Source organism: Cicer arietinum, chromosome 6 (genome assembly GCF_000331145.2).
Source record: "Cicer arietinum cultivar CDC Frontier isolate Library 1 chromosome 6, Cicar.CDCFrontier_v2.0, whole genome shotgun sequence".
NCBI lineage: Eukaryota > Viridiplantae > Streptophyta > Magnoliopsida > Fabales > Fabaceae > Cicer > Cicer arietinum.
The window spans coordinates 66,263,837-66,290,914 of NC_021165.2; the positions used below are offsets into that span (position 1 = coordinate 66,263,837).

The 27,078-nt window shown below is 32.1% G+C and overlaps 1 protein-coding gene across 1 annotated transcript; it reads left to right on the forward strand.

The window, feature by feature from the left end:
* The first annotated feature begins 1,644 nt into the window (after positions 1-1,644).
* LOC101498522 (V-type proton ATPase subunit a1-like) lies at positions 1,645-16,404 on the forward strand. Its single transcript, XM_004505889.4, has 18 exons — positions 1,645-1,972; positions 6,721-6,765; positions 8,300-8,419; positions 8,602-8,709; positions 9,002-9,115; positions 9,233-9,412; positions 9,522-9,659; positions 10,704-10,811; positions 10,947-11,054; positions 11,185-11,333; positions 11,447-11,600; positions 12,018-12,178; positions 13,530-13,736; positions 13,834-14,017; positions 14,111-14,194; positions 14,564-14,757; positions 14,845-14,904; positions 15,727-16,404. The coding sequence occupies exons 1-18, from the start codon at positions 1,829-1,831 to the stop codon at positions 15,929-15,931; spliced, it is 2,463 nt and encodes an 820-aa protein (XP_004505946.1). The 5' UTR covers positions 1,645-1,828; the 3' UTR covers positions 15,932-16,404.
* The last annotated feature ends 10,674 nt before the right edge of the window (positions 16,405-27,078 follow it).

Consider the following 27,078-nt stretch of genomic DNA (forward strand, 5'->3'; position numbering starts at 1 on the left):
AATTGTTATAATATATGTTAAAACAAATAAGTTGTTATAATAAGATAAAATTGTTATAATAATGTATCCATAATATTTTGCCTATAAAATAACGTATTTTCTTAATAATTCCCTCTTACTGCAATTTAAAATTGGTATTGTATAGACGTGACATGTTATTTGTTTTGACACGTTATTATAACACCATTTTTCTATTATAACAATTTCCTCTCATTTGTTTTGGAACATTATTATAACAACTCTCTCCTCTTTTGACACATTATTATAACACATTCCTCTTATTTTTATTTAATAAATAAATAATAATAATAAATATATGAATTTAAGTTTTTTTTATTCAATTTGTGACTTTTTTCTTTAATGTAACGTATTTTGTTTGTTCAATTTAATTAATATAATTTACTTTATTATTGTTATTACTATTATTATTTTTTATTAATGTATTTTATTTTATTAATATTTTTTTAAATTTTTAAATATTTTAATTATTTTTAATTTATTAAATAATAATTAACATAATTAATAAAATGGTAAATATATATATATATATATATATATATGATAGTAGATGATCGTATTTCGGAGATGCGACGTTCTATTGATGATAAAAAATATTTGCTTTATATAGTCGCATATCTAGATTGTGATTAGAATTAAAAAGTAAACATTTTTTTTATTATCTTTTTAAACTGTAGCCTAAAAAAAAAATGGAATATAAAAAAAAAGTCGGTGTTTGCTTCCATTATTAGTTATGTGGAGAGTATTTACTCTCAAGTGTATTATTGTCCAAAGATTAACTTGTGTGACTATTAGTACTACTAAAGTGCGGATGATCCATATCTCGACATAATGCGTTCAAATGATTTGTAACGTTCTCTTTCTATTCTATTAAAGTTGTTTTATCTTAAAAAAAAAAAATTGACCATTGTAAAAATATAATTGGAAAGTTATCATTAATTAATAATATTAATATCTTTACTTCAAAAAGTGTATAAAAATTAAATGTCCGTGGTCACACAACAAATATTTCAAATAAATGATATAATATTTTTTATAAGAGAGTTTTTAAAAGACCTCAAATAAAAATTTGTCTCCAATAACTTCTCATAAAAAAATATTTTAAGTATTTTATCTTTTTCTGTTACTTTTTTTAGAAAATAAAAAATTATACATATATTCAAAAGGTATACATATATTTAAAAATTTTAATTTTGTTAAATCCTTAACAAATAATATTAAATTATTAAATATCAAAATGACTTTTTTAATTTATAATAAATAAATTTAAAATAACTTAAAAGAAAAAAAATCATATACAGTGTCAATAAAGTAAAATAGTAATCATATTTTATTTCACAAATGTCAAATAACAATTCTTTACATCAAATGACCCACTCTATCTCATTTTAATAGTACAAAATAGAAAAATAATTAATTTTTATTGTAAAATTAATTTAGACCAACAATTCATATCCATTAAATTCAATAATTTAAACTATATTTTATAGATTACCATAAATATTATTTTAAAATATAAAATTATATAGTTTTTAGTCTATTATTACAAATGGGTCAAAATCTTATAAATGTTAAAGATGCCCATAATAAAGAAAGAATTACTAACATAGAATTTTATTAATTATTTAAAAAGCATTAAAAGTTAGTTTTGGAGTTCCATTGTAATGGCAGTTGCGAAGAGGAAACTGAAGCGGAGTGCTCAAGTTGAAGGTCACCGAAACTAACCAACCAAAACAAACCCTTCAAACACAAGAAAACGGTTATTATATTCTTCAGATCTATACAACAATAGATCCATTCCCAAGGGAAAATGGATCATTTCACAGATAAGTTCCCGCCAATGGATCTGATGCGTTCCGAGAAGATGACCTTTGTTCAACTCATCATTCCCGCCGAGTCCGCTCACCGAGCCATTACCTATTTAGGCCAACTCGGTCTTCTTCAATTCCGTGACGTAACTTCTCTCTCAGATCTCATTTTCCTTTCTTTCAAATTATCGATGTATTTTCACTTTTTTCGCGCCTTTTATTTTTTGTTTTCGTTTCGTTATTCCTTGATTTGATTGAATTTAATGTGGAAAATGTATGTCGGTATTTGTTTTGAATTTGGAGCTTCGTGGCACTGTTTGAATTTAGTGCGAGAAGTGTTTGCATTTTCCTTAAGAAATGATTAAAATGCAGCATTGTTGAATTCGTGCGTTGAATTTAGGAATCCTCTGCTTTTGCGTGCTATGAAGCACGAATAGTGACAGACACAACATTGACAATTTTAGAAAATAAATTAATTAGATGTAATAAGTCATAAACCGAGACACGTCTTCAATAAAAAATGTTTACGGAGTATGTGTGAATTTGTTCATAGTGGTTATTCTCTTTTTGTTTGTTGTGTGGTGGATTTGGATGCTAGGTGCTTAACAGGGATGCTTATGCAAAGTATTTTCCAATATTTACTTGTGTAAGAATTTTGAATCTAAATGATGGTTTGAGAGTTGGTTGATAAGCTATTAAGTGCCGACACTAACATTGATATATAGATATTGGTAGTAATTTATGAAAATGGAAGTAATTGAATGTAAAATACGTGTGTCAGTGTCTTGTTGGACACCGAATACGCCTTCAATTTGTAGTGTCAATGCTTCATACGACATGGTTGATGAGTGAAAGTTTGGTTGCATTGATGAGTTGCTTAAGTTTAATGTTGCATGCCAAATGAAAATGGTTTAGTGTAAAATATTTTACACCAATATTCATTTACAACTCTTCAATTTGCCACATCATGTTTTCTGGTTTTAAAATAAAAAAGTTATTTAATTGTTTGTTGTCTTGACGAATTGTGATTGGTTGTTAGTATAAAATATGCTGTATATATCCTTTAGTCTCCTCTTGCTTTTAATTACAAAATTGTCATCTGGTTTACACTTGTTTCATGTTTTTAAAATACACAGGGAAATAAAAAACTATGTTCACTAATTCATGTACAAATATTTGAAAATAGGAAACAAAGTGCACTTTAGCTTTGTAATAAAAAGTGAAAACACGAAATAAAATTACAGTACAAAATGTATTTTCAAAACCAAACCAACCCCGCTAAGTTATTTTAGATTACATTCTCATGTCACTGGTATTCTCCTTATTTGAAAACGGGTTACAGTTACCTTCCTTGTTTAACTGGTTCGGAGGGCTTTGGTTTGGGTTTTGATTTCCAACTCACATTGAACTGCTTTGCACTGTGCTGTTGCAAAACATTGGTGTAGGTTCAACTGGATTATTGTAGAAACTTCATTATTTTTAATGCTGGTTAGATTCCGACTGTGTGTCAATTTGCATAATGCTGCTATTGATAATGGTAATTCTATTGATAAATAAGGGCTTCTGTGTGACCAACTGACCATATAAATACAAGTTTGTAGAGAACCATCTACATAACATAGTCTTTTCATAACATAGGACACGCACTATATGTTGTTAGGTTCTTTGACATAACTCAATAGCGAAAGGACATTATTTGTCCTTGATTTTTATTGATTGAAAGAAAATGATACACAAGAGTTGATACACTCCTACAATGGTATAAACCACTTAATTTGTGCTCTTCCAAAATGGTATTTCAATTGGCTCAATGCTTTGTCTCTGTTCATCAAGTCTTGTACCACTGCTTCTAAGCTTCCCTAGGTACAAACCTTGTTAATGATGGCAGGGTCTGCCGTAAACTGTTTCAAACGGAGTGCACTTGACAGCTCCTTGAAAACTATGATCGGTACCATATCTGCCCAATTTTTGGTTGTTCCGAAGTAAAGCAATGCAGGTATGTTTCCAAAGTTCGGTGAAGTACTTTCGTTTGTCCATCCGATTCAGGATGATAAGATGTACTCATTTTCAGAGTAGTTCCTTGCAACCTGAAGAGCTCCCTCCAGAATTGACTCAAGAAGGTCGGACGCCTATTGCTTACTATAGAAGCCGATATAACATAAAGCCTCTCCACTTCCTTCACGAATATTTCAGCAATGGAGCGAGCCGAGTAAGGATGCTTAATGAGAATAAAATGGTCGTATTTGCTTAGTCGATCCACCACCACTAGTATCGCGTCAAATCCCTTGGCGTTAGGCAAACTCATAATGAAGTCCATACTAATGTCTTCCCAAATTGCATTCGGGTAATGGTTCGAGCAACCTCTCTAGAGATGATGCTTGATACTTCATTGGCAAATGTGGGATGCGGAAATGTAGTCGTTGACCGTTGTTTTCATGCCAATCCAGAGTAACGATTGAGCTAGTCATCTGCACGTATGAAAGACCCCAAAATGACCTCCTATTGGAGAGGTATGAAACTCATGCTGCAACTTGAATATCCAACCAATCTTTCCTGGTAATACAACCTTCGATTTTCCAAAATATAGCTGCCATGTGACTCTGGCCTCTCCTTCAAATCTTCACATATTTTATTTAGCACATGATCTGGCTTAACCTCTTGTTTTGAGTAAAGCACAAAGCCAATCCCTCGTCTGGACGCATCACACTCAATGCTGAAAGTTTGATCAAAATCTTGCATAGCCAACCCCAGATCTGTTGTAACCGCTTCTTTAAGCTTCATGAAGGTTGCCTACTCTTTGAATTCTACTGGAAATTCCCTTTTTTCATCAAATCAATCAAGGGACGAGCTATCTTCCCATAGTTACATATGAATCTCCAATAACACAGTCAATCCCAAAAACCCTCACAAAGCTTTGATTGTCTTAGGAATAGGCCAATCTAAAACTGCTTCAACCTTTTTGGGATCCATAGACATTCCATGTTCAGAAATGAGGTGTCCCAAGTATCCTACTGTGGTCTGCCTAAATTCACACTTCTTTAAATTGGCATAGAAGTGTTGTTGCTGTAGAATGTGTAATATGCACCTCATGTGGCTCAAATGATCCTTCTAGGACTTATTGTAAATAAGAATGTCGTCAAAGAAAACTAACACAAACTTTCGGAGATATGACTGGAAGGTATCGTTTATGGCGCATTGAAAAGTGACTAGGGCGTTGGTTAAACCAAACGACATCACTAAAGATTCATAACGACCTTGGTGGGTTTAGAAGGCTCTTTTGTAGACACTTGCTTCGTGCGTCCTTATCTGACGATATCTCGACCTCAAATCTATTTTTGAAAAATACCTTGCCCGATTCAATTCATCCAATAGCCCTTAAATAACCAAAATGAGAAGTTTATCTGACACAGTAGCCATGTTTAAAGCACGATAATCTACATAGATTCTCCAACTGTCATCTTTCTTTTTAACCAAGATAACAGGGCTTGAGTAATGACTTCTACTTGGTCTGATTATTCCAGACTTAAACATAGCATATCACCAACCCGTTTTTCAATCGCGTTCTTTTGTAAATGAGGGTACTGGTAATGCCTAACATTAACTGGATAAACACCCGTTGTGATGGTTATTTTATGATCTGCGTCACAGTTAGGGGGTAGCCCTGTAGGTTCAACTAAGACACCATGAAAATCATTTAGAATCTGTTGTAACTTCTTCCTTTGTGATTTTGGAAGTTGCACTTTGACCTTTTGACATGTCTCTTTTGTTTCCAAACCCCACAATAATGCTTCAATTTCGATCATTTTCACAAGAATTTCATAATGAGGGTTCTCCAATTCACCTTGACCTCACCTAAGCCACACCCAATATTAAATCCACTCCTCATAATTTGAACAAAAAGAAATCTTCAACAGCTCTATAGCTTCCCATCTGAACCTGAATTCCTTTGCAACATCCCTAGGTATCCTTTCCTTGTCTATCCCCTAATCTGACGGTGAATGCGACCGTCGGTTCAAAAGAACAAACCCAAACCTTTCACCAATTTAGTTGATATGAAGTTGTGACTTGCCTCGCTGTGTATTAATATCAGCACTGTCGTACCTTGAACAACCCCTTGCCACTTCATAGTGTGAGGTCGACTTCATAGTGTGGATACACTCCTACAATGGTATAAACCACTCAATTTCTAATTTTGCCAAAGATCATTTCAAAGGGGTGGGAGCCTTTATTTATAGGCTGATTATACAAGGGATAGGATCCAAAAGCACTACCTAACAACTAACAATTAATCACCTAACTAAAAAACAAAAACTACTAACCACCTAACCATAGAACAAAAACTTCATCATTTCCTATTGTTTTCCTGTGATAAACCGGTAAAGGTTTATTCCTATTTACATCTTCATTATTCCTATCATATGTCTTGACAGTTGTAGCTTTTTTTAGCCTAGATTCTTGGTTGGATATGGATCTCAGTATTTCAGGAAATGCTGGTTATGCAAAAACTTCAATGTTTTCTGATCTTGGTCTATTCTCTCAAACATTTCACTGGGAGAGACTAAAAGTGGGGATGTTATTTTGATTTTCAATGACATTTTTTGCAATAGCATATATTCATTTAGAATTCTGTCTCCTGTTACGAATGATATTCTGGGTGGCAGTATGCTACCATGTGAGTTAGGAAATGTTCAAAGCTTGTTTAATTTTCTCCTTAAACGCCGTATGTGGGCTTCAAAAAGCAGATGTTAGTATCACAAAATTTCTGGTTTACTACTCAGTGATAAAAGTTTTTGAACTTTTGTTGTAAAATCTCTGGTTTTTATGTTGGAGGTGTAAAATTCTTCTATGATCTTCAATCACTGCATTTCTTATGACTGTATTTTGTCATCTGTAGTTAAATGCTGAAAAAAGCCCCTTCCAGAGAACATTTGTTAACCAGGTAATGCACACTGCACTAATTATTAGAATTCCTGTTTCTTTTTCAATGCTTTGTTTATTTTACCTCTTTGGAATGGTATCTTATGAATTTGGTTTTTCATGTTAAGACTTTGTTTGCAGTTGGGATTTGAAATTTTTCTACAGGGCCATTTATTACAGCACTGTTCTCGATTTACTAGTTAAAGAAATATGAAGATGTATAATGAACAATGTAGTGTGTTTCATGTGAATCAGATTATAGTTATCCAATCTCCACATTTGATATCAGACGGAAGAAATAGGTTCAAACTTTAGGAAATAGTTTGTTTGATGTTTTCCTCTCTTTTTCTAGAACTACAATTAATGCCAGCTGAATTTGGTATATAAAATGTTGATACGGACAAGAACTTAGGTAGAAGAGGAGATATAAGGTTGACTTAGTAATTGGGGTGACTTGGGGAGTTGGGGAGTGGAAATAAGGAAGGAGAGGGTTCAATCCCACCCCGAACAGAATACTACTATCTATACTAAAGTTTGTCATTAAAGAAAAGAACTTTGGTTGAAGAAGTGGTAAAGAGAGATAAAAGAGACTGTAAATAATAATTCTCCAAAGTATTGTATACTGATGAGACAAAAAAAGGCACTGACCTTTATTTATACTAATACTCATATTCCTAAAGAGATAATTAAATGAATCATGAAATATAATTATGAGAACTATTCTTAAGAGATCTCTTAAGATATTCTAAAACATTTTTCATACAATTGTGATATAATTAAATTTAAATATTTCTAGATATTCTAAGTTCTAACATTCCCCTCAAGAATGAACCCTTTATTAAAAATGATAAGTTACTACACACACATTGACGAAAAGGTAGCAGATGGTTGGGCTGATCACCAACCTGAAGAGTTGGTTGGAATGTTGCATTGACAAGGATGAAGAGATTTTTCTGGAATGATAAACGAAGAGAATTTCCTAACAAGCAATTATAATAAGTAGCATGACCCTAAAACTCCTCCAAGATCGTTTTGAACAAAGGCAACTCATGAATGTTGCTGACGTCAAAATGCCGAGGGTTGCTAGAAAGATGCCTCAAAAAGCTTCCTTGAGTGATTGTCCGCCTGAAGAGTTGGATTTAATGTTTATTGAAACTGATGTTCAATGCAAATTTTTGGACAAGCAATTATAAATTTCAAGAAGGCAGGAACTGAAACTTCCCATCCATGTTCATCAAGAATAACAATTGAATGCTTCAAAGCGATAGGAAAATAATATAAAACTGAGAAAAACCTGAACCTTATTTAGACATACTCGACCCATAAGTTTAATTAGATAAGAAAACAAAACATGGAATATGATGAAATTTGGAAGCCAAGATCACCTAACATATTCTAAGATAAATAATGATATCATGAGATATTTTATAGGTAATCTATCAGCTATAATAACTTAGTATTTTTTGACTTGATATTGATATATCTATCTTCAAATTGGAATATAACTCTTCCAAAAAAGTATTTACCAGTATTAACTGCATTTTGCTTTTTGACAGGTAAAGCGATGTGCAGAAATGTCAAGAAAGCTACGATTCCTCATGGATCAGACCAATAAAGCTGGGATTAAGTCTTCCTGTTCTGTTTTGAAATCAGATATATACTTGGAGGATATAGAGGTCCTTCTCTATTTTACTTCTCTTTTCTCTATCGATATGATAATTGTCCTAGAGCTTTCATTCAACATAAATATAGTCATGTTGCCTGCAATGTACTGGTAATATGCAGTTTCACTAGTCAATGTAGGGATTTTTAGAATTGAATCTGACATTATAATTTCTGTGGATTTCGCTTAAACCAGACACAACTTGCTGAGCATGAACATGAGATAATTGAAATGAACTCTAACAGTGAGAAACTTCAGCAAGCATATAACGAACTCCTGGAGTTCAAGATTGTGCTGCAAAAGGTATTTTCCATGACCATTTGTGCTGAGCATATTCTCTTGTAAATTCAAAGTACTAGAGGTTTCCATATGCTCTGTATTATTTTGGTTTCAATAGCTTGTCCTGTTTGAAAACAGTTATTGGAGTTTTATAGTTCATCTGTTACTGAACTATAGTTCTGTTTTTTAATCAACTCTATCAAATGGTATTGTTTTCATAATGAATTAAATCAATTATTGCAATCCTGCTCTTTCAATATAATATACCTTCTACGAACACTCTCTCAATATAATATACATTATGTGTATATTTCAGGCATGTAGTTTTCTTGTATCAAATCATGGCCATGCCGTTGCAGAAGAGCGAGAACTGGAGGAGAATGTATACTCAAATGGAGACTTTGTTGAGACGCCATTTTTATTTGAACAGGTTCCTTTTATCATTCTTTACTGTCGTTGATATTTTTCTGCCGTGAAAAGTTTAAATTCTGTTTTTTTTCAGTTTTATTTTATCTTGTAAGTTCACTATAATAATTCTTTTGTACAGGAAACGTTGCCTGGACCATCAAAATCAAACCAATCTGGTTTAAGATTTATCAGCGGGATAATATGTAAATCCAAAGTTCTTAGCTTTGAAAGGATATTATTTCGTGCTACAAGAGGCAATATGCTCTTCAACCAGGCACCAGCTGATGAACAAATTATGGATCCTATTTCAACTGAGATGGTTTTCTTTCTTCTCAATTTAGAAAAGCATAATTTGGCTTATGTTTAAATATATATTTAGTTTGTTTTGTTTTCCACCAATTTATTCTCTCTTCTGAACTTCTTTTCAGGTTGAGAAGACAGTGTTTGTTGTGTTTTTCTCTGGGGAGCAAGCAAGAACAAAGATTCTGAAAATTTGTGAAGCATTTGGTGCCAATTGTTACCCTGTTCCTGAAGATATAACTAAACAAAGGCAAATAACCCGAGAGGTAATAATGCTTAGCATAAGAACATGTTTTTGTTTTTGTCGTCAATTATGTATACTATTGTATGGTATCCCAGGGGCCAGGGCCAAGTGTGCGCTAGTCTCTATATAATAAAAGGCTTTTTGCGTCTGTAGTTTCCGTTAATAATCCATTAATAAAAATAATATAATTCATTTTAAGTTGCATCCTAGGGACTTCGACATCTTAACTTTTATCATAAATTAATATTCAGAGAACTTATTCTGCAATCCAAGAGGCTTTTTTGTATGCTGTTTAAGATTTCAGTTTGCAATATGATTTTGTTTGGGGAGATCTTTTCCAGCAATATCATTCAGTAATATCTACAACAACTCAAAGATGAAGAAGAGAGGAGAGTGAGTAGACTTTTAGGTTCTTGATTTTTTTTTTAAGTTGTAGTTGAGTCCCACATTACCAATGTTCATGGATTGTGCAATGTATATGTATTTGGGCACCCTCATCATTAGAGCTAGCTTTTGGGAGTGAGATTCAAGCCCATTTAACATGGTATCAGAGTCAGTTTTTGTAGGGTGTGTGGAATTGGACCCAGACCCACGATACCTGCGAGGGTGGCCATTGTAGTTGTATTTGAGTCCTCACACTGCCAATGTTCCTGGGCTGTGCAATGTATATGTGTGTTTGAATACCTTCATCCTTAGAGCTAGCTTTTGGAGTGAGATCCATGCTCATTTAGCAGTTTTATATCATTGCATGTCACCATTTGTAAATATATAAAGGGAAGTTGGAAACCATATAAATTACAAGGTTTACATTGAGGAAAAAGGAAAAGAGAAAATTTAGAACAAATAATTATTGATATTGTTTAAATGGATAGAAAAGACAACATTTACCCGAATTTATATGAATACTAATTAAAAAATGAAACAAATCATGAAATAGATTGAAAATATGAAGAGGTGTGAATGGTACTCTAAAATAGTCAAAGATACAATATTGTGAGATATTTTCAAAATATTCCCAGAGAAACTATATGATTTTATAATTGAAAAATATAGTCTATGCTTACAGGTTTCATCACGCCTCACTGACTTAGAGGCAACTTTGGATGCTGGGATTAGGCATCGGAATAAGGCTCTATCTTCAGTAGGAGGTCATTTAGCTAAATGGATGGACATGGTAAGAGTTAGCTTCTGAAGGACTTCTCGTCTAAGGTTTTTATGTTCTTTACGTTGTGGTTTCAAAGAAGGCCTAATACTTTATCATTGTTTGATTTATGAACCAATAGCTTCCATCCTTGTCATCTTGTCCTAGGTAAGAAGAGAGAAGGCTGTGTATGATACGCTGAACATGTTAAATTTTGATGTCACCAAAAAATGTCTTGTTGGAGAGGGCTGGTGTCCATTAATTGCAAAAACACAGGTTTTTTTTCTCAAATTTGTTGGACCCTCAATAATTCTTGTCCTTTTAAATTTTGAGAAGTTGTAAGCACCTTTCATCTTTTTGTTCTATATATTCTCTAATAACAAGCTTGCATCTTCTGATTTTCCAGATTCAGGAGGTACTGCAACGTGCAACTTTTGACAGCAACTCTCAAGTGGGGGTAATCTTTCATTCAATGGATGCACTGGAATCGCCACCTACATATTTTAGAACCAATAGTTTCACAAATCCATATCAAGAAATTGTAGATGCATATGGGTGAGCAAAAAAGTTAATGTGTTGAAATAAGTTACCTTTCATGAAGTTATGAATACTTGGCTATGAGCTGTGAAAATTTGGAAAGACTTCTAACAAGCCATTTTATTTGGCAGTGTTGCAAGATATCAAGAAGTAAATCCTGCAGTTTACACAACTATTATATTCCCATTTCTCTTTGCGGTGATGTTTGGGGACTGGGGTCATGGAATTTGCCTGCTGCTTGGAGCATTGGTTCTTATAGCACATGAAAGCAAGCTCAGCAATCAGGTTTGTCATTCTAAGTGTGACGTGAATAAAGTAGCAATGGAAGGATTTTACAAAAAGATCATAATGGGCCTCACATCACATGTGACATCTATTATGGTTGATTTTCTTTGATAAAAAGCTTAAGTGAGATATATGAAATTTGAACATGCTTCTTTTTCCAACTGGTGTTTAATAGGATCATCATGATTCGTAATGATGTTTGAAGTTTGAGCATCTATTTTTCCATATTTTCCCTGATAAACACCAAAATGATTAGTTGGCAACTTTTTAGCCATTTATTATAATGTTTTGTCATTTAATATCTTGAAATTGAAATATATTATGGATAAAAATGCAAACAAATACACAAAATATCGTTTACTTATGTACGGCGCTTGGCATATTAAGGACCTAAAAATCCTATTTGATTTCTGCCAGCGACTAGGAAGCTTTATGGAGATGCTATTTGGTGGACGCTATGTGATTCTATTGATGTCATTATTTTCAATGTATTGTGGGTTAATCTACAATGAATTCTTCTCGGTTCCTTTTCACATATTTGGTGCGTCTGCTTACAAATGCCGAGATATTTCATGCAGGTGTCTTCTATTTGTCTCTTTACAGCCTATAATTTTTGTACCAGTTGGATTTTTTCATTTCATTACCAAGATTCACAGTGCATTACTTATTGGTGTTTTAATGCCTACTATTTTCAATCTATTGTGAATTATTCTACAATGAATTTTTCTTTATTCATATCACATACTTCGTGTGTCCGCTTACATGTAGCAAGATAGTTCATTATGCTGTCTTCTATTTGTTGCTTTACAGCTTGTAATTTTTGTGCCAGTCGAATGTTTTTTGTTGCATTGCCTAAATATTGAACTTATTGATGTTTTATATTTCCTTTATATATATTATCGGCCCGTCGATCTGCTTTTTCTATTGTATTTCGTTGCATACATTTTTTATTGTATAATATGTTTTATTTTAATTTGCTTGTTTCAGTTTTATAATATTTATGTTATTTAAACTCTAAATTTCAGCGTCAATATGTTATATGCTTTTAAATTTGAATTTTGAAAAGATTATGTTGTTTAGGAGTTCCCTATAATTATGGTGTTTATTTAAGTTTAAAATTTAATTTGAAAAAACTGAATTGTTAAGGGTAAAATTGTCCAGAAAGAAGGCTTGGCCAAAATTAAGAGTTGTCTTTATATAATGGTATAAATATATATATTTTTTTAGTTGACATGTAGTGTACATTCATTATTTCTTACTAGTGTTGAGAACTCTTCTACTTATAAAAAGGAGGATTGAACTTCTTTACCTTGTGACTTATGAGTTGAGTGCTTGCAATTCTTGCATCTGTGCATTATGACTTTTGTGCACCAATGAGTTAAAGATTCAAATTTTTACTATAATATTAATATTCCATATGGGCAGTTAACAAAGGTGGTTGGATTGGGATGGATAGGTTTTCGGTAGAGATCATAGATTCAACCATGCAAGTAATACTAATGACTCCTTGATTAATAAATTATATTCTTGCTAAATTATGAACATTTGTTCAAATCATTTGCTGCTCTTAAGTGGTGGACCATAATAAAAACAATTCGACATTATCAGATTTGGTTCATGTTCTAAGAGAAACACGTGTATGTTATGACTGTTATTTTTAGAAACTGAAGTGCTGTTTATTTGTATTGATTGACATTTCTTTAAAAGTATTATATTTAAATCTATGTAAATATGACTAGTTTGATTGGTTTCTCTGGCACAGTTACCCTCTTCGGTTTCGCTCCCTTTTTATGTTCCTTTCATACTTCAAAATTGTGCTGATTTGGGTATTTATATTGTCAGAGCATGTATAAATTGAAATCTTGTTCATGCCAAGCTTTAATTTGGGGATGTTTGATTTTTCATCGTTCTCCACCTACCTCTTATTAGGGATGCACATACTACTGGCTTAGTAAAATACAGAGAACCATACCCATTTGGTGTCGATCCCAGCTGGCGTGGAAGTCGTTCAGAATTGCCCTTTCTGAACTCTCTCAAGATGAAGATGTCTATTCTATTTGGTGTGGTGCATATGAACTTAGGAATTATGTTAAGTTATTTCAATGCTCGTTTCTTTGGCAGCTCGCTGGATATAAGGTGTCTTATATTTTTAACTTCCCACCGTTGGTATTATTTTGCTAGCTATCCTTTGAGTAAAATGTTTTAACTTTCTCTTCATGTTATGTTGCTTTAGGTATCAGTTTGTGCCGCAGATGATTTTCCTTAACAGTCTATTTGGCTATCTTTCCCTTCTCATTGTTCTCAAGTGGTGTACTGGCTCTCAGGCAGACCTTTATCATATAATGATTTACATGTTTTTAAGTCCCTTTGACAATCTTGGTGAGAATGAGTTGTTCTGGGGCCAAAGGCCACTTCAAGTATGGTTCTGGTTCTTTTCTTCATTGTTAGTTAATAATTGATGATATATTTAGGTGTTTTCATCTTCCGAAATTACTGTGCATGAAATGCAGGTTTTGTTATTGCTTCTGGCTGTAATTGCAGTGCCATGGATGCTCTTTCCAAAGCCTTTTATACTAAAGAAACTTCATAACGAGGTGTTACTTTTTCCTCCCTTATGTTTGGTTTTATTGCTTGAAAGTTGACAACTTTGTTCCCCGAACTTCTCAGTTACATGTGAAGATGTCTACATTATGTACTCATTCTGCTTATGGTTGTTGAACACAAATCTCCTCGAGATCCATTTTAAGATCATTTTTCTTTGGAATAAAATATACTATTTTGGGCGTAGGCCTCTTTTTTATGCAAAAACAAAATGTATACTATTTCTTAAATTGCTTACAACTTCAATTGGCCAAGCCATTTTTTTGCCTTTGTTCTGTGCTGTTGTTGACTGCTAGTTATTAACAAAGCAATGCCACAGACTTTGTGAAGATTATTATTTATTTATCCTGTTGATATTTTAGAGATTTCAAGGACGCACTTATGGCATGCTTAATACCTCTGAGGCGGATCTTGAGGTGGAACCGGATTCTGCCAGGCAACATCGTGAGGAATTTAATTTCAGTGAGGTCTTTGTTCACCAAATGATTCACTCCATCGAGTTTGTTCTGGGTTCTGTTTCAAATACGGCATCATATCTTCGACTTTGGGCATTAAGGTTTGACCAGCCATGATTTTCCCTCCTTGCCACAACTTCCTATTTTATAAATTTTTTATTTGGTTGATTTTTGTGACCATTTTGCAGCTTGGCTCACTCAGAACTTTCAACTGTATTTTATGAGAAAGTCCTGCTACTAGCTTGGGGGTGAGTGACTTATAACCTTTCATACAGCGTACTATGTTTTTCAAACTCTATTTTGTTCTCGTTTCTGTTATCTTCTGTGGAATTTTCCCCTTCAATGTGCATCCCATAGTAGACAAACTATAATTTATAGTTGAAGTTGGGTTGAAATGTTTATCATACAATACAAAATAAAAAAACGGCTTTTAGAGTTCACCAAGTCCACTTGATCTTTTGGCAAAGAGAATGATGTGCATGTGAACTTAAAGAGGAAGGGAAATGGCAATAGATATTATCAGAATATGAACTTAATCATCAAATTGCTTAATTTGTTAATTGAAGATACTCTTGTGGTTGGTTTTGTATGGAAATAGCTATACCTTAATCTTAATGTATTTTCTTGTAGCAGTGAAAGTAAGCTTTATAGATTAGGATTGTTGAGATTGAAGTACAGAATTAGTATCGTTGATTCATTGTTGATGATAGTTAGAAACTGTTTCTTTATATAGGGATAAGTCGGTAGATATTTTATGATGTAGAATACTTTCTGATCTGAGCAGACATTGTATTTATGGTTTGTGTTTTTGGTGCTTTTGTCATTAGACTTCTGGCTGACAATTATTTTAATCAATTCAGAGAAGCCATTAATTTATTTTGTACCAGCCACTTGCTCCTTTAGATTAGTATATGAAATAACCAGTTATCATGTCTGTATTCCTTTGTTGAAGTGTGTTTTGTGCTCAAGAATTATTCATCCATTTTTGCATTCCTTTACTGTATTTATCTTTTTAATATCATATTTTCATCTTTAATCATTGACGTCTTCACTGTTTGCAATTATAATAGGTATGACAATCTTATCATTCGGTTAGTGGGGCTAGTTGTTTTTGCCTTTGCAACTGCTTTTATACTCCTGATGATGGAGACTCTGAGTGCTTTTCTTCATGCCCTGCGTCTTCATTGGGTTGAATTTCAAAATAAATTCTACCACGGTGACGGCTACAAGTTCAGACCTTTTTCCTTTGCCACCTTAACAGAGGATGAAAATTGATAAATTCTTGTCTGTTTTGGTTTGTTGACAAGTATATGCAAAGGATACATACATAGGTAGATGGAGTACAATGGTAATTTTGTGGGAACCAATTTGGTGGCTATGGAAGTAGAGGAGCAACTTGATATTTGACCAAGCAACAAAATTCTGGCTCATTTCCGGTGGCTATGCTGGTGTGACATATTTCGACCAACAGTCGTGGAAGTCATCTGTAATAGAATTTTCACTTTTTAATTTATTTGATCACTTAGAGTAGGAAAACGGGAAAAAAGTTAGAGAAGAGAATGGTTAGATTAATTTTTTGTAAAGAAAGTCCATCATAGTGTAGCTATTGCTTTTTTGTTGTTTGGGGTTACACATACACAAAATATGTAGTAGGGACTTTGGAGAAAGAAGGCATTTATTCTGAAATTTTCTTGTAATGATTTTTCTCAAGTTATAATCCCATCATTTTATTTCCTTGTAAGGTTAAATTTTGAAGTAGTGAAGTTTGTTCGTTTCTCTGAGTCTTTGTGAGTGAAATTTTAGAGAGAAGGGGAGGGGAAGAGAAGGCTTTTGGGAGAGTAATCTATCTGAGAGGGTAAACCCCTATTTAGGAGTTTTAAAAAATCAAGAAAAGTGTTTTGGTATTTGTTAAACAAAGTTAATTACATTTTACTCTCTTACATAACTCTGAAATTTCAATTTTGCGTCCGTGTCTCTCTCTCCCCACGTCTCTTGTGACCGTCTCTCTCGATCCTCCTTCTCCGTCGATCTGGATCTCGGTTCATGATTTGTTCTTCTTCATCTTTATATTTTCTCCATTTTCTGCTTCTAGATTTTGCTTCTGATTTTTGCTTCCGTTTTAGATTTTGCTTCTGTTTTTTGCGATCCGATTCTAGGTTAGGGTTAATTTTTGCGCTTTCTTCTTTTTTTTGCGATCCGATTCTTGTTAGACTCATATGCATCAACTTGTTCCTTTGATTTTTCCTTCAGATTATTATAATAAAATAGATTTTTAATGCTCTAATTGGTTTACATTTTCTCAGTAATTTACTCATCAATTTGAGTAAATTGTTTTGAAACAATGATTGAATCAAATGATTGTTGTGGCTTTGTGTAGAAGATTTCATGCCTCTTCCATGTCTGTGTAAATTTCATTTATTTTATGTGGCTAGAAGAGTGTCTGCTCTATGGATTATATGCTCAAAGCTTCCCATTCTCTTTGGGTATTTGCATACTGAAGTGTTAATGCTAATTGTTGCTATTTTAATTCTATATTTTGTATGATTTTTTATTAGACATTCTCTTTGAGATAGCTGAATGCTAGATGAGATATCATATAATCATGTGAAGTCCTTCTGAATTTTCCTTTGAATTTTCCTAACCTGTTTGCATTACCTTTCTCACCTTATAATTGGTAAGGAGGTATTATAATCAATTATCAAGTTATGTTGTTTCCTTATTTAACTCGTTCTTTTCTAAATTAATAATTTCAGATACTAATAACATCGACGACAGTGTAAGTTCTTGCAGTGCTTTTGAATTGGAAGTTCGACATTGTGTTCCAGCTTCCATTAATACAGCTGAGAAGGAAGCATACATCCTAGAAGGATAAGATCCTAAGATCAAAAGAATTAAAAATAATTAAATTTCAAAATATTATAATTTATAGATTATATTATCATTATTATTATTATTATTATTATTATTATTATTATTATTATAAATAATCAATTTATTTAAAATAGTTATTTGTTTGTTAGAGACTTATAAGGTAATAATATAAAGTTTATTTTGTTTGTTAAAGATTGATGTACAATAGATAATAACAAATAAAGTTATTATAACAATTTTTTTATTATCTAATTATATAGTATTAAGGAGTCATAATCAAATTATTTTGTAAATATTTAAATATAAATAGATACATAGAAGAAGAAAACATACTTAATTAACTAGAGAGATTAACATAATTTTTTATGATACATTTATTTTAAAAATTTGAGATGGGAAAAAAGTTAGATATTTTTGTTGAAAACTTAACTCCGATAACATTGGGATTTTATGAAATACAATTTTAAAGTATGAGTTGATTTATTTACTATTTTGTTTGTGGAATTGTTGTTTTTTTTATTATTATTGAATATGTATTCTTTAAAAGATTATTTTATTATGTGCTCTTGAATGATTGTTGTTGTGGTATATTTAAATAAAATATTATATTATAAATATGATTTTATGAAGATGATTGTTAAAAATAAATTATTTTTCAATTGTATGTGATGTAGCTAAATATCACTAGAAGGGGGGGTTGAATAGAGATTTTGCTGTTTAAAAATAATTTTCAAGAGATTTTAAAACTATCCTCTCGTTGAGGATGGTAAGTCCTAAGATGAATATTTTCAACCCTTTAGTTTTTAACTTGAGTGAAAGAGTAAGAGAAGAATATAAGAGAGACACACACAATTTTATACTGGTTCACCCAAATATGGCTACGTCCAGTCCTCACACCCTTGTGAGATTTCACTAACTTTCAAACTGATCAACCTCACGCTGAAGATGATTACAAACTGTGTATTCTTTAGCTTCACCAAGCTTACAATCAATTTTCAAATATTTTCAAGTGTCACTCACAAGGAAATTACAAAGTATTATGAGAGTGATTGATACTTAATACTTTCTCAAATGATATACAAAGATATAGTGTAAGATCAAAGAAAGTATGAAGTGAGGATGTGAATTGCTCTTGATAGCTTTAATATGCTTGATCTTTTTATGCAATTGTGTTGTGTGTCTTATGATGAAGAGCTTGCTGCATTTTATAGAGGTTCAAACTCTTTGATGACTGTTGGAACTCATTTTTCAAAGGATCCAAGGTTTTTCATCATAATTACAAAACTGTCATTCAGCTTGTTAGGCCAGGCAGAACCCATCCTCGCGCAACACAACTTTGATCTTGACATGTCCTTGCTTGTTCTCTTTTATTAGAGTGCAAAGCTGTTTCTTTGACCATCTGAGCTGTATCCTTTTCAAAAACTTTAAGGACTAGGTTGATTTCAACTTTTGAGGTGATGTTGACAAGAGAGAGAAAGCCACCATATTACATAGGACTGTCATACTCAGTCCGAGGATCAGATCTGACAGCAACATGTGATTGTTTATTCTTGGCTTGTTTGAAGTTGTCTTTTGTTAACTTGACTTCTTCATGTATTAAAACGTGCAAGCCCAATAAATGATCTGATTTTAGCCTTTGCACATGCTTGATGGGTTGCTTTCAACTTTGCTGGTCCATCCTCAGCCTATTCTGTCATCCTCTTAGACTTAGATCTAGTTGTTCTTGTCCTTTTCCTTTTGGCCTTCTAACTTCTTTATTTCAAATACTTTTACTTATTCATTCTTTGACTTTGTTGTACATTTCTTTAATGAATAAAAAGCATTTGTACTGGTGAGGTCACAAATTGGGAAGATCTAGAGATTTTCCACTTTGCAAGCCATCCTCACGTGGTTCATCTTTATCATTTGTCATCCTCACGTGGTTTTTCATCCTCAGACCTGAATCATATTTTCCTTCTTTTTGCCTTAATGATTAATAACCTATTATCTTATATGAATACACTCAAGAACACATGTTAGTCATTAACCACAATCATAATCTCTTAAGTAATTTTGGTGAGGTCATTTGAGAGATTTGTACTGGTGAGGTCATTTGAGAGATTTTGTCTCAACAATATGTGTGTGAGTCGAATTTATGCTCTATATGGATTGGTCTTGTACCCCGCATTTATTTACTTGAATAAGCCATGTGCTCCATATAGATGAGTCATGTACTACACATATAGATGATTTTTAAATTTTACATGAGATGAGTTTTAAACTCCACACATATGAGTTTTGTATTCCACGCTAGATGAGCTAATGCTCCACATGATGAGAAAATACTCACTTCGTGGAAATAGTGCAGAAGAAGTACATATTCATATAACGATGAGACGTCATTGAATTGATTGATTATTTGGAGAATAAATGTGTGTATTTGATTATTATAGTGAGTTATTGTTAATTTATGTGAATGAGTTTATATTAATTATTGGAAGTAATTGGTTATTATAGAAAAATTATTTATATTATTTATATTTCCAAAGAATATTTTTGGAAGAACGCGAGTGCCATGATCATTTTTTTCGGTCACCGCGTCGGATGTGAACAATACTTGTTTTAAAATTGTGTATTATTCATTGAGATTTATTATCTCATTAAAGTATTGTTTTCAGAGACTAAGACCGTCGAGAATCGAGAAGAGTAATTTCCTTATATTAGGTTAGTAGATAAAAAATAAGTAGACACAATGTCTATATCGTATTTTTATTTATGGATTAGTTATTAACTGCACAATTTTGAATATTTTGATCATTAAAGATTGTCAGTTGTAAGAATTTTTTTTAACGATTTCATAATTTTACTTATTTTGGACAAATCATTATTTATTATAGTACCTTATTGTCTTATATAATTTTTTTTTTCATTATTACCTCAATTGTTATACCCACATAACTAGGCGTTACATTTTTGGTATCAGAGTCTGGTCGAACCTATATCGAACTGTGGTGTGAGTTTACTTTACCTTATTTTTATTTAAAAAAAACAAAACAAAACTTGGGCTTATAGGATTGCTCGTTATAGTCATAAATTTTGCATGCTATTAGGTTGGATATTGGTCCTAGTGAACTCAATGTTTGATTGGTGGTGTAAATATTTATGGTAGGTAACAAGCGTGAGAGGAATGACACACTTGTTGAGGCTCTCAACTTGATAGCTGCAGCCATGGAGAATAAACAAACAATTTCCATCATTTGAGAGGACCAAAGGTCAAATTGGTAGCAGTCGTAGACCTTCATTTTCAAGGCAGTTCTGATCCAGTTGAGTCACAAGAGTGGTTGCTAAAGTTAGAGAAAATATTTAGAGCCATGCAAAGAAAGCAGAACTCATTGTTTATATGATAGAGTATGATGTTAATCATTGGTGAAATTGTGCTAGAGGAGATCTACTGACACAAACAGTTCCTATTACTTGGGATTAGGTTTAATGAGGTGTTTTTGGCAAAGTTTTTTCTCCACAATGTTTGCAATCAAAAGGAAACAAAGTTTCTTCATCTTCATAAGGGAAATATGTCAGTTGAAGAGTATGTCGCCAAGTTTGAAGTTCTATCAAGGTATTCTCTATCTTAGGGACAATCATCAAGACGAATGGAAGCCAATCATATTTGAGCAAGGACTAAAGCCTGAACTGCAAAGCTTTTTAGAATTTTAGAGATTCATGACTACCCCACCTTGGTAAACAAGTCTAGGGTGGTTGAGAAAAATATGCAATTGCTGGAAGCCGAGAAACCAAATGAGAAGTTTAACTCTGGTGGAAAGAAGTTCCTCACTGAGGACAATAAATTTCAGAAGAATCTACGCCTTGTATCCACAATTTCAAAGGACAAGCAAGGGCAAGTTTCAACTAGTAAGAGTAAGGGATGCGAAAAGTGTGGATTCAATCATGGAAATCAATCATGTCTTACAACACAGACTACATGTCTTAAATGTGGGAAGGTTGGACCATTTTCTAGATGTTGCAAGAGTGGGGGACAATCCCAACTTATGACTATTGGTTCATCTTTGTTTGAATGTTTCGTATCTGCTTTAGCTTGTCATAAGTATTTAGTTGAGTGAGGCCATGGATCCATGCTCTTATTTTCTTCGAAGGTAGACGTTGATGATAATTTAACTTTGATGATGTTTGTAGTTTATGAGTTTCCTAATGTGTGTAGACTATAGAAAGATTTAGATCAGTTGAGAGGAGCTTCAGTATTTTCTAAGATAGAATTGAGGTCCGAGTACCATCAAAGTAAGGTCAAGAGTGAAGATATTCCTAACACAATTTTTAGGAAAATATATGACACTATGAGTATGTAGTGAAACCTTTTGGAGTTACCAATTCCCTTGTTATTTTTATGGATTATATGAATCAAATTTTTAGACCTTTCTTAGACAAGTTGTTGTGGTATTCATATATGATATTCTAATCTACTCTAGGAACTTGGGTGAACATGAGAAACACGTGAGGATAGTATTGCAAGTTTTGAGAGATAATAAATCGTAGGCAAAACTTGAAAAATGCGAGTTCTGGCTTGATGAAGTGATGTTTTTAGGACATAATATCTCTAGTAAAGGAGTAACAGTTGACTCTAGTAAGGTAGATGCAATATTAAGATGGTCCCAATCTAAATCAGTGACTGAAGTAAGGAGTTTCTTAGGATTGGCAGGTTACTATAGGAAATTTATAGAGGGGTTTTCTAGTCTAACCTTACCTCTAACCAAATTGACTAGAAAATGAAAACTTTGTGTGGGACCAACAATGTGAGGATAATTTCCAAGAGCTTAAGGGAAGATTAATTTCAGCACATGTTTTAGTTATACCAGATCCATCCATGAATTTTGTGATTTATTGTGATGCTTCTAAAAATAGGTTAGGATGTGTTTTAATGCAAGAAGAAAAAGTGGTAGTTTATGCATCTATACAACTTAAGTCACACTAGGTGAATTATCCAATCCATAACCTTGAATTAGTCAATGTAGTTTTTGCTCTTAAGATTTGGAGGCATTACTTGTTTAGAGCGAAATTTGAGGTTTTAAGTGATCATAAGAGTTTTAAGTATTTGTTTGATCAAAAGGAATTAAATATGACACAAAAGGTGAACAAAGTTTCTTAAGGACTATAATGTTGAGTTGAAATTTAACCTTGGGAAAGCTAATGCAGTGGTTGATGCTCTAAGCAGAAAATCCTTACATGTGGCTTGTATGATGGTACAAGAGACAAGCCTATTAGAAGAGTTTATGAATTTAGAGATATGAATTTGGATGTGTTCCTTAACGTTTTAAGCTTGAATCTGAATATGCTAGAAATCAGTAGTAACTTGAGAGGGATAATAAAAACATCACTACTCTTAGATAAAGAATTGCAGTCTCTTATGGACAAGGAGGATACCTTATTTGGTGATGATTTAGTGTTGTTTAAGGATAAGATCATTGTTCCTAAGGAGGGGAGTCTTAAGGATAAAATTTTAGAAGAAACTCATAAGAGTAAGTTCACGATACACCCAGGAATAACTAAAATGTATTTGGATTTGAGAAAAATGTAGTGGTGACCAAGAATGGAAAAGGAAGTAGCTAGCTTTGTGTCTAAGTGTTTAGTGCGCCAAAAGGTTAAGATTGAATACCAGAAGCCTTCAGTATTGTTGCAACCTTTAGGTGGGTTTGCCTAAGGCGCGTATGGGTTTTGATGCCATTTGAGTGATAGTTGGCCAATTGACCAAATCAACTCATTTCCTACCAATTAAAGCAACTTATAGGTTAGATAGATTGGTTGACAAGTACATTAAGGAGATAGTAAAGTTACACGATATACATATCTGTATATTATTAGATAAGGATCAACAATTTACCTCTAGATTTTGGAAAGCTTTTTAGGGAGCTTTTGTTATTAGATGGTCAATCAGAGAGGACTATTCAAACTCTTGAAGATATGCTTAGAGCTTGTGTTCTAGATGAAGGTGGGAGTTGAGATAACTATTTACCTCTAGTAAAATTTTCTTATAACAACACTTATCACTCTAGCATATGTATGACACCATATGAGGCTCTTTATGGAATAAAGTGTAGTTCTCCTTTGTGTTAGTGTGGAGTTGGTGAGAAGTCTTTGTTAGGACCAGATTTAGGGCAAGAGACCACTAGTAGAATTCAATTGATTAGGGAAATGATGTGTACAACACAAAGTAGGCAAAATAATTATGCTGACAAAAGAAGAAAACCATTGGAATTTCAAGAAGAGACACATGTATTCTTGAGAGTCACTTCTAAGACTGAGGTGGAAAGGTCAATGAAAGTAAAAAAGTTTAACCTTCGTTTCATGGGTCATTTCCAAATTATAAAGAAAATCCAAATTCTAAAGAAATTGAAGTGAAAAATGTTGTGCTAGTTGTTACTGACAATGGTAGCAACTATGTCTCGGCGGGTAAAAGTTTTATAATTGTCATTATCTAATTTGAAATATTAATTACATGCTTCCACCTATATGATGTGATTCATTTATTTTTGTGTTAGGAAAATATTTTGAAGACAAGTATCCTAATCTCTTTTGGACTCCATGTGTTTTCCATTGTGTGAATTTAATACTAGAAGATATTGGAAATTTGCCTATTGTTAAGAGGATAATTTCTTGTTGGACTCATCTACAATCATACCATCACCTTTAACATAATGAGAAGGTTCACTCAAAAAGTTGAATTGATTAGAAATGGAGTGACAAGATTTGCAACTACATTCCTCACTCTTGAAATATTGGAATTCAAAGATATTTGTATTATAAGAGTGAATGAACACAAATACATCAAAAGATCCTAAAGGAAAAAGGGCATATAGTATTGTTATCAAGGCGATAGAAGGATGTTCTATTATCTCTCAAGGCGATGGGGTCGTTGTGCATGTTTTGTGACAGGTTCATAACGAGAAAAAGCTGACAATGAGTTACATATATGAGGCAATGGATAGGGCAAAGAAGTCTATTGCAACAACGTTCAATGGAAATGAGAGTAAATACTCTAAATTTACACAATTATAGATATTAGATGGGAGTGTCAACTTCATTGTTCATTGCATGCATCAAGACATTTTTAAACCCCCATCACTTCTACAGTGACTCAAATGTTGGCAAAGATCCGGAAGTGACACATGGACTTTATGTTTGCATTCTAAAGCTTTCTAAAGATTCTATTGATAATGATAAAACTCTAAAGGAGATTGCTCAATATAGAAAAGCATGAAACATGTTTGGTATACCTTTTGCAATTAGAATGAGGTCTATTGTGTCCATTGACAAGTTAAAGTACAATGTTTTGCCAACATGGTCCATTGGCAAGTTAAAGTATAATGTTTTGTTTTGCATGTAAACAATATAATTAATTATTTATTGCATTACATGTGATTGTGTGGCTTTGTTTCATTTGGAAAGACACAAAATTAGATATTGGAACCTCAGAACCTATATATCGAGTAATATTTTGAATTGCGTAGATAATGTATGATTTTATAGTAGATTGATTTAGATTATATAAAAAATTATAATAAGATGTCGTGTTCGATTTGTTCGTGAAAAAGGAGTTGTCAATAATTTTATTTTATTAAAGGAAAAATTAGATAAAACCTAAAATGAAAATCTTGAACCAAAAATTCGGATTCATGGTTGAAGGCGCGATTTTAAGGAAAATGGAAGGAATGATACATGATGTGAAAAGGAACTCGTGACGGTTGTCAATAATAGTCGCACCACCCGTCACAAACGAATAATGAGGGCGGTTTTTTCACAACCGTCGTAGGTCTTCTGTCGCAATAATTTAAAGCTCTTGTAATGAATTAATTGTATACAAACTAATTATTTATATTACCCTAAACATAATTTAAAAAAATCTATTATTTACATTAATAAAAGGAAAAAAATATTTTTTATTAATTTGGATTGACAAGGGGAATATCTTGCTCCTACGTATCCTCAAGTGCAATTAATAGGAAAATCAAAACACACGTAATTCTTAATATAAAATATTTGTGTGCGGATCAATTTTAATTTGTATTAATTTTAATTTCTTTTTTATTGTGCGACGGTCATGAGAAACTAATATCAAATGGCGCATTGAAAAACAACTAAGTGGTCCAACAATTGGCGAGTTCGATACGGAGAAAGAGATAACAATATGTTATTTTCATTTTTATCCGTTTTATTTATCTTATTTTTCTAAGTATTTTTAAGTTTACATGAATGAGTAAACCATAAATGAGTGTATGTGTGTATGGGGTTTGTGATTTTTTCACATAATACCGAAGAATGTGTGTTCTCAATTCAATATTTAGAATATAAAAATGCATTTTGTTTAAATTATAACATCATATATACAAAATAAAAAAACATCATAGTATTATAAAAAAATTATAAATAGTCTTGCCATATGAACAAAGTTAACATGAAAATAATAAATAAAAATTAAGACATAAAAAACAACAAAGATAATAAACAAAACAAGACTATTATACTATTTTGTTTCAAAGAAACGAAATTTATATATTGAATTTGCGATATTGTTTTGTCTCCCCTTTTATCTCTGTCTCGGTTTTTTTTTTTTTTTTGAAATAAATGATTATCGAGAAGGTTGTGTAAGAATGACACAACTCAGAATCAATAATAACTTTCTGATAGACAAATTCAATCACCTAAAATTGATCTATATTTTATAATCCCTCTTTCTTCCTCCCTTTGCTCTCCTTGGTAAGAGTCTCGTAACATTCTTGTTTATATTAACAAATTAAGTTTACATAATTTTTAGAAATAAATTACTAACGTTATGACTAATTAAGTTGAATACTTGAGTTTTACTTTTTCTTTTAAAAACTTTCCTCAAATTCCAGAAATCATATTAAATATAAATCAATCAAATCAAAATCATTTATATTTAATTTACTCAAAAAAATCTGATATTTATTAATTTTATTTTTTATTAAATAAAAATAAAAAGTTTTGAGTTATTTTTTTTATTAGAATGTTATTATTAGACCACAAAAGTAATAAATAAAAATAAATAAATAAATAAAGTCTAACATATATCTCTTTTTATTAACACATGAATATCATATGAAAAATTAAATAAATATCATATATTGAATTAAAAAAATAAATTAGGATAAAAGTCAAAACACCCTTTTTGTTAATTTTTTTGTGAATAATAAGAAAAGACGGACAAAATTAGGTGTCATAAGATATATTATTTTTGAGGATTCTACCATGCACCCCCACCTAAACCTGTCACCCCCACCTATATGAAAATATAATTTTTCTATTTTAACCATCTATAAAAACCTCAAAAATTTTACCTCTTATTTTTTCACCTATTTTGCGAACATTTAGAGAAATCACCTTAACTTTCGAAACTAAAAATAAGTAATATTTGAATATTTTAAACTTTCGAAATAGCAAAATATTAGAATTTTGAAATTGAAAAATTTCAAAAATTTCAAAATTTCTGAAATGAAAATTTTCCAAAATTTAGAGATTTTAAAGTTTCGAAATTGAAAAATTCC